This window comes from Oncorhynchus masou, chromosome 13, assembly GCF_036934945.1.
Source record: "Oncorhynchus masou masou isolate Uvic2021 chromosome 13, UVic_Omas_1.1, whole genome shotgun sequence".
In the NCBI taxonomy this organism is placed as follows: Eukaryota; Metazoa; Chordata; class Actinopteri; order Salmoniformes; family Salmonidae; genus Oncorhynchus; species Oncorhynchus masou.
Genome location: NC_088224.1, coordinates 27,223,769 through 27,236,849, shown reverse-complemented (window position 1 = coordinate 27,236,849; position 13,081 = coordinate 27,223,769). Strand labels below are relative to the sequence as shown.

The 13,081-nt window shown below is 44.1% G+C and overlaps 1 protein-coding gene across 1 annotated transcript in view; it reads left to right on the top strand.

The window, feature by feature from the left end:
• Window positions 1-1,789: 1,789 nt before the first annotated feature.
• The window catches only part of LOC135552029 (endonuclease/exonuclease/phosphatase family domain-containing protein 1-like), a 31,905-nt gene continuing 20,613 nt past the window's right edge, over window positions 1,790-13,081 (top strand). Inside the window, exon 1 of the mRNA XM_064983387.1 lies at window positions 1,790-3,056. Coding sequence (XP_064839459.1) covers window positions 2,206-3,056 — 851 coding nt within the window. The 5' untranslated portion in view covers window positions 1,790-2,205. The remainder of the gene's footprint in view (window positions 3,057-13,081) is intronic.

Below are 13,081 nucleotides of genomic sequence, written 5' to 3'. Positions count from 1 at the left end.
ACTGTTGGTGCAATTATTAGAAAATGGAAGAAGTTCAAGATGACGGTCAATCACCCTCGGTCTGGGGCTTCATGCAAGATCTCACCTCGTGGGACATCAATGATCATGAGGAAGGTGAGGGATCAGCCCAGAACTACACGGCAGGACCTGGTCAATGACCTGAAGAGAGCTGGGACCACAGTCTCAAAGAAAACCATTAGTAACACATTATGCCTTAATGCATTAAAATCCTGCAGCGCACGCAAGGTCCCCCTGCTCAAGCCAGCGCATGTCCAGGCCCGTCTGAAGTTTGCCAATGACCATCTGGATGATCCAGAGAGAAGGTCATGTGGTCTGATAAGACAAAAATAGCGCTTTTTGATCTAAATTCCACTCGCCGTGTTTGGAGGAAGAAGAAGGATGAGTACAACCCCAAGAACACCATCCCAACCGTGAAGCATGGAGGTGGAAACATCGTTCTTTGGGGATGCTTTTCTGCAAAGGGGACAGGACGACTGCACCGTATTGAGGGGAGGATGGGGCCATGTATCGCGAGATCTGGCAAACAACCTCCTTCCCTCAAGTAAGAGCAATGAAGATGGGTTGTGGCTGGGTCTTCCAGCATGACAATGACCCGAAACACACAGCCAGGGCAACTAAGGAGTGGCTCCGTAAGAAGCATCTCAAGGTCCTGGAGTGGCCTCGCCAGTCTCCAGACCTGAACCCAATAGAAAATCTTTGGAGGGAGCTGAAAGTCCGTATTTCCCAGCGACAGCCCTGAAACCTGAAGGATCTGGAGAAGGTCTGTATGGAGGAGTGTGCCAAAATCCCTGCTTCAGTGTGTGCAAACCTGGTCAAGAACTACAGGAAACGTATGATCTCTGTAATTGCAAACAAAGGTTTCTGTACCAAATATTAAGTTCTGCTTTTCTGATGTATCAAATACTTATGTCATGCAATATAATGCAAATTAATTACTTAATCATACAATGTGATTTTCTGGATTTTTGTTTTAGATTCCGTCTCTCACAGTAGAAGTGTACCTATGATAAAAAATAACAGACCTCTACATGCTTTGTAAGTAGGGAAAACCTGCAAAATCGCAGTGTATCAAATACTTGTTCTCCCCATTGTATCTGTGTATTTTATTTACTGTAACACTATTTGAAATGCAAAACTGAGAACACATAGGGCCCTCTGTTACCAACATGGAGACAGGTTTGAGTATTATTTGTTGAAGTGTCGGTGTAAAACATTATATAACACATTGTTTTATATTATTATAGTCATCTATTACATCTTATATCTCAACTTTAGTTTTAATAATAGCTTATTTTGTAGAAGAGAAAATATAAATCTCATCATCATGCACACTTCTCCTTTTCATAAAGAGCACCTACATGTGAGTTGCTACCGTGTTTGAGTTTTTTCACCAACTCAATGAAAATAAATCCTGTGTACCACTTGTGTAACCAGAGGTGTCAAACATAAACCAATAGATCAGGAGTTTTAATATGGTTTTGATGTGGATTAAGTGTTCTAAAACCTGTTGTAATATTCCTTATAACACAAAGGGATTATATTAGTCTGCATTTTACATGTGAAAGCCTGTATTGAGAGCTCTTCTCTCTTTAGATTGTAACCATTTTAAACATGCATTATAATGTAAAGTAGATCAATTGAGTCAGATCTGAAGTCCTCTTCAAGGACACAGTAAAACATGTGGACTGAAAAAAAGGTTCGCGCCACGCCCCCCTGGTATGATGACGAGACCAGCTGGCGTTTAACGCGAACACTGTGCTGCAGCACCAGCACGCCACCGGCTAGTTCCTCTAGGCAAGCTGACCGGTGTGGACGGTACCTGAATATTCAGCAAGGATCTAACACCAGCAGGCTTAATGATAAAAATAGAGTGAGACAGACCGCTAAACGACTAAAGAATTGGACCTGCTGTTTTGTGCGTATTTTCTGACTATTTTAATCCCGAAAAAAAACAAACACACGGTACAACATACTACGGCTCATATGTCTGTAAATGAGTAGAACTGTCACATCTACAACTGTCTTGCATGTCTGAGCAGGAGTCGATCAATCACACTGTAGGCTACTTTTACACGTTGTGCGCCTGCTGCTGTGGTGCTGCAGCCTTCGCCGCTCTGTCCGGTCTACCCTTGGTCTAGACTGTTCCAAGCCCCGGTGGATTGACCTGCCAACTGAGCCGCAGCCATGGGAGGGAATTTGGGGTGCCACCGCTCGATCCCCAAAGACCCGACGGATTTCAACAACAGCAAGCGCAAGTTTAGCGCGGCGTGTAACTTCAGCCACATCCTCGTGAACCAAGAGCGGTTGAATATCAACACAGCCACCGAGGAGGAGCTGATGACTCTACCAGGAGTGAACCGCACGGTAGCGCAGAATATCGTGGAGTACCGGAACTGCATTGCGGGGTTTAAAAAGGTAGAGGACTTGGCTCTCGTGAGCGGAATCGGTGCCGGCAAACTGGAGATCATCAGACTGGAAATATGCGTCTCGAGCAGGACGAGTTCGTCCCAACACTCGCCGTCGTCTCTGCGTAAAGACTTCGAGCCCCACCTGTCAAACACAGGTATGAACATCAACACCGCCACACCGGCGCAGTTCATGAGCATCCGTGGCATCACGGATAAAATAGCGAAGAACATAGTAGAATACCGGATGGAAAACGGTCCGTTTAAAAGCATCGAAGACTTGGTGAGGGTCAATCACATAAACTCCTCTTTATTGGACAAAATTCGCTTTCAAGTGTTCGTAGAGCGTTCCCGAACACCTTCCACCAATACCAACGGGGGGTTGGCATACACTACCAAGTCTCACCCGAGCCCCACATCATTCAGTCTCCGGAGTGAAGACATGGAGCTTCCACCCGGGGGGCCGACTCTGATCACGTCTGTGCGGCCCAACGTAGAGCCTCCGTCGGGGATGCGGGACGGGAAAGCGGTGGTCAGGGTGGCTACCTGGAACCTCCAGAACTGCTCTTGTGAAAAGGCCAACAACCCGGGCGTCAAAGAGGTCGTGTGTATGACATTGCTTGAAAACGAGTAAGTATTGATCTGGACCCTATTGACAAACGGTCCACTTTATAGACGTAAATTGTCCATTATACATTGTAGATTATATGCCAATGTTTGGTGATCAAATCATTTCACTTTCACCTTACTGTGAAATGTTTAGGCCCTTAACCAAAATGCAGTTCAGGAAATAGTTAATTTTATTTTGTCAATATTTTGTCAATAACACAATAACAGTCAAGAGGCTATGTACTGGTTAGTTAAGGTCATTCGTACATTGAAGGTAGGGGAAAAGGGACTGTGCATAGATATAAACAAAGAGTAGCAGCAGTGTAAAAACGTGTTGTGGGGTGGGTGTCAATGTAACTAGTCCGAGTGGCCATTTGATTAATTGTTCAGCAGTCTTATGGCTTAGTGGTAGGAGACTTTTGGACCTAGACTTGGCACGTCGGTACCTGGACCTAGACTTGGCACGTCGGGACTTGGCACGTCGGTACCTGGACCTGGACTTGGCACGTCAGTACCTGGACCTGGACTTGGCACGTCAGTACCTGGACCTGGACTTGGCACGTCGGTACCTGGACCTGGACTTGGCACGTCAGTACCTGGACCTGGACTTGGCACGTCAGTACCTGGACCTGGACTTGGCACGTCAGTACCTGGACCTGGACTTGGCACGTCGGTACCTGGACCTAGACTTGGCACGTCGGTACCTGAACCTGGACTTGGCACGTCGGTACCTGGACCTGGACTTGGCACGTCAGTACCTGGACCTGGACTTGGCACATCGGTACCTGGACCTAGACTTGGCACGTCGGTACCTGGACCTGGACTTGGCACATCGATACCTGGACTTGGCACGTCGGGACCTAGACCCAGACTTGGCACGTCGGTACCTGGACCTAGACTTGGCACGTCGGTACCTGGACCTGGACTTGGCACGTCGGGACCTGGACCCGGACTTGGCACGTCGGGACCTGGACTTGGCACGTCGGGACCTGGACCCGGACTTGGCATGTCGGGACCTAGACCCAGACTTGGCACGTCGGTACCTGGACCTAGACTTGGCACGTCGGTACCTGGACCTAGACTTGGCACGTCGGTACCTGGACCTAGACTTGCCATGCGGTACTGCTTGCCATGCGGTAGCAGAGAGAAGTCTGACTTGGATGTTCCATCTGTGCTAAAAAAAAGTGGACATTGGAAACATGGCCTGTGCATGACATGACACCTGTAATCCAAATAGATTTGTTAGATAAGGGAAGTGCTTGTCACTTGTTTTGTGTCCCTGGGGGAAAACACATCTGCAGGTGGTAGAGAACAATCACACTGTTGAATTAACTAATGTAGCCTGTCTGGACACTCAGGATGGTTCCTAAATGAGGTCCTGCCAGGTGAACACCTATCACAGACCAGGTGAACACCTATCACAGACCAGTAAACTGTGTTAAGGGATAGAGCAGTCTGATCAGTAGTCTCGTTAGAAAGCCAGACCCTTAACTCACCACTGTGTTCAGCTTTATTTATCGATCGGAGACGATCAGTCGTTGAGTGTTTGGTCTTTGGTGGCTTTGATTGTCCCCAAGGCTACTCACAGAGACGTTCATGACCTCTCACTCTCTCCCTCTGTGGGCAGTGGGTGTGACTTTCCCAGTCGACTCAGTGCCTTAGCACTGTGTGTTTTACACTGAACACAAATATTAACGCAACATATAAAGTGTTGGTTTCATGAGCTGAAATAAAAGATCAGATATTCCATATGTACAAAAATATTATCTGTAAAATTTTGTGCACAAATTTGTTTACATCCCTGTTAGTGAGCATTTCTCATTTGCCAAGATAATCCATCCACCTGACAGGTGTGGCATATCAAGAAGCTGATTAAACAGCATGATCATTACACAGGTTCACCTTGTGCTGGGGACAGTAAAAGACCACTCTAAAAATTAGCAGTTTTGTCACACAACGCCACTTTTTAAAGTAATTTGTGACGACAGATACATGTCTGTATTCCCAGTCATGTGAAATCCATAGATTAGGGCCACATTTTTGTATTTCAATGGACTGATTCATGATTTCACATGAACTGTGTAACAGTAAAATCAATGAAAATGTTGCATTTATATTTTTATTCAATATAGTTCAGTGGTTGTTTTATATAATCTCCAGACCAGGACAGTGTGATGCAGCAGTGAGTCTAGAATGTTTTTCTGGGTCTCCTCATTGAGAGGGGGACACATTCCGCCTGGTGGTGTTAGGACACAAACACACACTGTGTGTTAGACTGAAACTATCCCTGGTGTTAAGACTGAAACGCAGTGGCGGCTTCTGATTGGCTGAATACCCGCGGTGCGAGGTGGTTGCAGTTAATAACAAAGCAGCATGACAGAAATATGATGCCAAGTTTTCAAACTACTGCTAGTTTCTCTGAGAAGATGTGTGTGTGTATGAAGTGATCTGTGCATTTGAACAACACCATATAATCACATATTTCACTTTTTCATGTCAAACCAAATGTCCACTGCAGCAAATGCTGACACTGTTTTGAACAGATTAGATTATACTATTATGAACAAACAACCAGTTTACAAATGAGTGCACCAGGGAGAAAGCAATAAGCATGCAGATGCAATAAGTGAAAACACATGCTCGAACTGGGGATAGCGAGCTAACATTTTACAGTGCATGATGTGCTAGCCAGTTAACTTTCATTCTGAAATAACTTCAAATTCCCGAGTTAGTCAGATATTAGATTAGGAAGCTCCCATGCCAATTTCAAGTCGAACTAGCAAGTAAGCTACCAGCTAGCTACACTGAGTGTACACAACATTAAGAATGTTTTCCTAATATTGAGTTGCACCCCCCCTTTTGCCCTCAGAACAGCCTCAATTCTTCAGGGCATGGACTCTATTGAAAGCGTTCCACATGGATGCTGGCCCTTGTTGACTCCAATGCTAACCACAGTTGTATCAATTTGTCTGGATGTCCTTTGGGTGGTGGGCCATTCTTGATACACATGGGAAGCTGTTGAGTGTGTGAACCCAACTGGTGCGCCTGGCACCTACTACCATACCCAATTCACAAGGCACCTACAAATCTTGTCTTGCCCATTCACCCTCTGAATGGCACACACACAAACCATGCCTCAATTGTCTCAAGGTTTAAAAATCCTTCTTTAACCTGTCTCCTCCCCTTCATCTACACTAATTAAATTGAATTTAACAGGTGGCATCAATAAGGGGTAATCGCATTCACCTGGTCTGTCAAAGAAAGAATTCCTCAGTGTATCTATTTTTTTATTTAAAAAAAGATGTTTACAATTGGTAAAAAAACAATCACAGGTGGGGCGCCGCCCTGTTGTGTGCGGGTTGTTATGGTAATTTTGGCACCTAGAGTCAAATCTTCCGCGTGGTCCCAAATCCAGTCTCACGAGAGTACTGTCATCATGCATACAGCACATGATCCTTGTGTCTGTCACTTAATGCAAGAAAGAACACCAAATATAATACTGCCCCACCCTAGTCTCAAACAGTACAGTCTCTCTCTCTCACACACACACACACACACACACACACACACACACACACACACACACACACACACACACACACACACACACACACACAGTTGTGTTTTACTCACTTTGTGGGGAGACAATTGGTTCCCATTAAAAATATTTTTTTGTGACCTTAACACCAAACCCTTAAATTTATCCCTAATTCTAAACCAAAACACGACCCCTAAGCCTAAAAATAGCAAATTAGTTTGATTACTATTCTTGAGGACTTCTGGTCCCCACAAGTATAGTTAAACGTGTGTGTGTGTACACATATACATGTAAAAGTCCTACAGGCACAGCAATCAGAGAAAACAAAGCACTTTCTAATGATTGACCAGCTTTAGCACAGTACTTTGACCCCAGCTACTTCTCTTCCTCCTCTGTACTGTTTGTATGTGCATGTTCTTTCTAAAACAGTGATACTTCCCCTGGCTGTCTCTCCCTCTTCCTGTGTTCTGTCAGACTATAGGTGAGTGTTATGGCTGGGGACATTGAGGCACGGGCGGGAGGAAGGTGGAGGGGAATGGAGAGAAATGGAGGTGAAGGGGAGGGGTGTTGTCTGTTTGCTTAGCGCTCAGCTGTGGAGCAAAATATCACATGCTATCACATACTTGAGTTTACAATACAAGCTGGGGTGTGCTGTTTTGGCCTGCCTCCAGCTAGCACAGGGAGCGAGTTACTGGAGTTCAATGAACTCCGCTCTGCACCACACGGAATCAAAGGTCAATCCGACAGACCATTGGCTACCAGTCCCACCAGCCAGCCTGACACAGTCTTGGGGGAAAGGACTCCCCCCCCCCCCTCCAGTTATTTGTACTCAGTTGATTACTGCCACTCCCATCCCCTGGCTGAGGGAACAAGGAAGCGGTTTCACCACGCTGACTAGCTAGCTGCGAGAGGGAAGTTACTCTTGGCGAGCAGGGAGTATGGTTATAACAGTTCAACAGTACAGGGAATGTGTAGACTGGAGCTGCTGACACACAGTTGACTAACATCTCTGGAAGAAAAACAAATGAACAGCTCTATTACTGACAGACTCCAGGGATAACCTCTCTGTGTACTATGTTGTCTGTGAACGGTAGGAAAGGGAACTGTAGGCCACGTTCTATAATGTCGGTTTTGCAAGATCAGTAGTGTGCCATGCTACGCAATATCTATTGTGCAATTGTTTAACCTTGGCTTTCACGAGCGGCAACTTCAGGGACATAGACCGACGCTAAGTGAACAAGGAAGGCTGACTAGCTAGCAGGGAGTAATGTTAATACAGGATTTTGTCTTGTTCAGTGTTGTGTAAAACCTACTGTACTGTGGAAATAAGATTTGGATGTAAATGAGTCAAACCTGTTGAGAAACCACAGGTTAACCGTGGATGTGCAGCGCTAGCGAAAACCAACCCACCTGCCACCCTAAACACATTCTCTCACCCCAGGTCAACCTCTACAGGGTTCGTGGAAAAGGGCTTCCACGGTTTAAATGGGTCTGAACTGACTTGATCTACTGAGTAAACCACTCTTGTTTTCCCTAAAAAAAATTAAAAAACTCCCCCACCCAGACACATCTGACACACTCAGGACGGGCGTGGATTAGAGACCTGTTGTAATGTGTTCTAATCTTCATCATTAATGAGGTTCGCCATTAGAACCCTGACAGTATTTTGTAATCTAAATTGATTCGACCAGACTGACCCGATAACAGAAACAATGTGTTCTGTGTTGATCTGTAGCTGGTTGGCTATTCCAAGGTCAATCGATCAATTTGGTAATGCAATCATCCAATGATTCCCATCACCACACAGTCTCTGGACAAGATCTTCTCGACTTCTAAACAGATTACTGGTATTACAGGTCAACTGGGTTTTCTCGTTTCTAATGTTGAAGAAGCATGTTCTGTATTGAGTCATTCCATTAGATTTTTAATCACTTTTTGACTGTACCCCTTTTTTGATGTGAACAACTTTCCATATATATTTGCCCATGGAGGAAGTGGTCAGAAAGGGATTGTGTTTGGACCTGAATGCCAAAACGTTGAGGAGATAGAGGTGCTCAAAGTTGACCCATTTTGCATGCCCATACCATGAGACCTCCATGTCTTCATCACGGTAAAAGATAAATGGTTGCATTTGACATCATTTTAAAGCTTACAAACAGGGTTGCCAAACTATATATATTTTTAAACCTTTTAACCAATGGCGGTTAGTGCCATTTAAGATGATGGAGGACTTTTTTTTTCATGAGCATGGCCTAATTTCTATTACAGCATGTTGGATAACTCTCATTCATATTCAATTACCCAGTTCAATGTAACAGCGATAGGTTTAGGCTACTACATGATACTCTAATTTTCTCTTATTGTACAGTCAGTAAGCAGTTACACCGGAGGGCCCCGGTGGCAATAAATGAGTAAAACCAAAAGCTTACCTTGACTTGGAAGAGTTCCAGTGTTATGTTGGAAAGCGATAGCCAGCTCGCTAACATAGCATCCCTCTTTTTGAACAGGGTGTTTCAGTAGGCTAAACTAGCTCGCTGCATTTGCTAACTACAGTGGGGCAAAAACGTATTTAGTCAGCCACCAATTGTGCAAGTTCTCCCACTTAAAAAGATGAGTCCTGTAATTTTCATCATAGGTACACTTCAACTATGACAGACAAAATGAGAAAACAAATCCAGAAAATCACATTGTAGGATTTTTAATGAATTTATTTGCAAATTATGGTGGAAAATAAGTATTTGGTCACCTACAAACAAGCAAGATTTCTGGCTCTCACAGACCTGTAACTTCTTCTTTAAGAGGCTCATCTGTCCTCCACTCGTTACCTGTATTAATGGCACCTGTTTGAACTTGTTATCAGTATAAAAGACACCTGTCCACAACCTCAAACAGTCACACTCCAAACTCCACTATGGCCAAGACCAAAGAGCTGTCAAAGGACACCAGAAACAAAATTGTAGACCTGCACCAGGCTGGGAAGACTGAATCTGCAATAGGTAAGCAGCTTGGTTTGAAGAAATCAATTGTGGGAGCAATTATTAGGAAATGGAAGACATACAAGACCACTGATAATCTCCCTCGATCTGGGGCTCCAAACAAGATCTCACCCCGTGGGGTCAAAATGATCACAAGAACGATGAGCAAAAATCCCAGAACCACACGGGGGGGCCTAGTGAATGACCTGCAGAGAGCTTGGACCAAAGTAACAAAACCTACCATCAGTAACACACTACGCCGCCAGGGACTCAAATCCTGCAGTGCCAGACGTGTCCCCCTGCTTAAGCCAGTACATCTCCAGGCCCGTCTGAAGTTTGCTAGAGAGCATTTGGATGATCCAGAAGAATATTCCATTTATATGCCATATGGTCAGATGAAACCAAAATAGAAAATTTCAACTCGTCATGTTTGGAGGACAAAGAATGCTGAGTTGCATCCAAAGAACACCATACCTACTGTGAAGCATGGGGGTGGAAACATCATGCTTTGCGGCTGTTTTTCTGCAAAGGGACCAGGACGACTGATCCGTGTAAAGGAAAGAATGAATGGGGCCATGTATCGTGAGATTTTGAGTGAAAACCTCCTTCCATCAGCAAGGGCATTGAAGATGAAACCTGGCTGGGTCTTTCAGCATGACAATGATCCCAAACACACCGCCCGGGCAATGAAGGAGTGGCTTCGTAAGAAGCATTTCAAGGTCCTGGAATGGCCTAGCCAGTCTCCAGATCTCAACCCCATAGAAAATCTTTGGAGGGAGTTGAAAGTCCGTGTTGCCCAGCAACAGCCCCAAAACATCACTGCTCTAGAGGAGATCTGCATGGACGAATGGGCCAAAATACCAGCAACAGTGTGAACCTTGTGAAGACTTACAGAAAACGTTTGACCTCTGTCATTGCCAACAAAGGGTATATAACAAAGTATTGAGAAACTTTTGTTATTGATCAAATACTTATTTTCCACCATAATTTGCCAATAAATTAATTAAAAAGCCTACAATTTTTTTTTTCTTCTCATTTTGTCTGTTTTAGTTGAAGTCTACCTATGATGAAAATTACAGTCCTCTCATATTTTTAAGTGGGAGAACTTGCACAATTGGTGGCTGACTAAATACTTTCTTGCCCCACTGTATCTCTTTTTCTATTTCTCTCTTGCTTCATTTTGGAAGAAATGTATTTGTTCAACTATTGTCTTTTTCTCTTTGAGTCAATTACTCACCACATTTTACACACTGCAGTGCTAGCTAGCTGTAGCTTATGCTTCCTGCAATCAGAATAAGAGAATGACATGTCAGTTCATGCTGCAAGAGCTCTGATAGGTTGAAGAATGTCCTCCGGAAGTTCTCACAATTACTGTAAGTCTCTGGAAGGGGGTGAGAACCGTAAGCCTCCTAGGTTTTGTATTGTAATCAATGTACACAGAGGAAGATGGAAGCTGGCTGTCCTCTGTGTTTTAATCAATTATTTGATGACGTGATTATATTTAGTTTTATATAAAAAGGGTTACTTTTAATGCTTAAATATTAATTTTTATGAAATTCACTGAGGATGGTCTTCCCCTTCGTCCTCTGAGGAGCCTACACTGCTTTTAACGTCAATTATCTATCTGTTTCAATTTTGCGTATGTTGTAGCTTAGACCCTATTTGATATATTCTGAGGTGTTTGTTGTTCACACCATCGGTTTAGACACAGCATGCTCTTAAATATAGGGTGAGTGTCATTTCAATCATAGAAATAGAATTCATAGAATGGACATGACCATTGACATTTTAATTGACTAAAAATGCTCACTTCTAATTGCTATCACAAAGATGCCGGACCACCCACCGTCAAATGTCAACTTAAATGTGAATATCTCTATTTCAGTAGATGTCCTATGGAAGATTGGTATTTAAAGCAACTGATGTTCCCATTCAAGTTAACATTCTCTTATGTGTGGTCCTCCAACTGTCTTTGTGCTACCATTTTGAAAGTTGAAATATCAACTTTCTCATTTTAGTACAGCCAAAACATGACACCCACTCTGTGTTCAAGAGCATGCTGTGTCTCAACTGATAGTGGGCACAACACGAACACCTCAATGTAAAATAGGATCTAAGCTACAACATATGCAGAGTTTACGCGTTTTTAGATAATTTACATAAAAAGTTAAAAATGTATTTTCTCTCAAGAAATATAGAATAGTTTGATAAGCCTTTTAAAGGATATCATTCTCAACCTTTTATATTTTCCAGTGATGAAGACATGGAGGTCTCGTGGTAGGGTGGGTAATGGAAAATTGGTCAACTTTTAAGACTTCTATTTCCTAATTGCTTTGGCATTCAGGTCCAAAAAGTCATTTTCTGATCTTCTCCCATGGGCATGGCAAGTTTTGTTTAAAACAAAAGGGATTCTGTCAAGTGATTGAAATCAAATGGAATGACCCCATTTAGCAGGCCTGTTCTAGCTGACAGGCCCTTAACCCAGACGATAAGGGTATGATGTTGGTAAATGTGTGCATGCCTGAATGACATGGCTAGTATAGATCTCACCTACTGAAGCTCCTTTGTTAACTGTCACAACACTCACGTCTCTCTCTACCAATCTAGCTGTCCTGCTTTTCCAGGTATGTGTGTGTGAGAACACTTACAACTTCCAGCCAGCTGAAGTAGTTGAGATTTTACCTCCCCAACCCACACCTCAGTCCTGACCCAGCAGGTCTGAATTCCAAGCAGGGAGGTGGGTGTTCAGCACCCGGGGGTTGGGTGTTGTTGGCGCTGCCTACCTGCCACTAACCATGTTAATCCCTGTCAGTGCATGATGGGAAGGTCTGCTACATCTCACCTGCAGCAGCAGGTCTGTTCCCCCGACTCACAGAAGTGCCAGAACGGAGCAGACTGACTGCCAGAACAGACATCATGACTATGTGCTGGACTCTGCTGCTATGGTAACACCCTCTGTGTATCCCAACGAAATCCAGAGCTATCAGAGGCACAGTTTCTCTCTCAGCCCTGTCAGCGTATTATGTGATTGTGTGTGTGTGAGAGTGACTCGGGATTGATGCTGAGGTTGTGTGTGTTGTTGGGAAGGTTGTGCTCTGTGTGTGTGTGTGGCTGACGCGGAGTGTTAAGAGCACAGAGGGAGAAGGCGCTCATGTGGAAAATTCCATTAGGACAGCAGTTTGTGACCGACAGAAGGACAGACCGTGAGTGAGAGGCATTACCCAGAAAACACTGCTTCTGTCAGTGCCAGTCCCTCTAACTGTAACCAGTTAGCCATTTTACACTGGAACACACTAAACTGATTCTCAATTGGTCCAAAACCAGTCTACACTGATACACCATCTCACAAACCAGATTGCACTCATACACCACGATCTAGTACAGTACCCTCTGAGACAGGATTAGTCCAAGGTGACCTTGGTGCTGGAGCTCATTACTTTTAGTTTACACAATTTATAGTATGTCCTATCAGATTTACTATAAGTACAGACTTCATTTCCTTCATTGTGTATTCACAGTGTGTATGTGTAGTT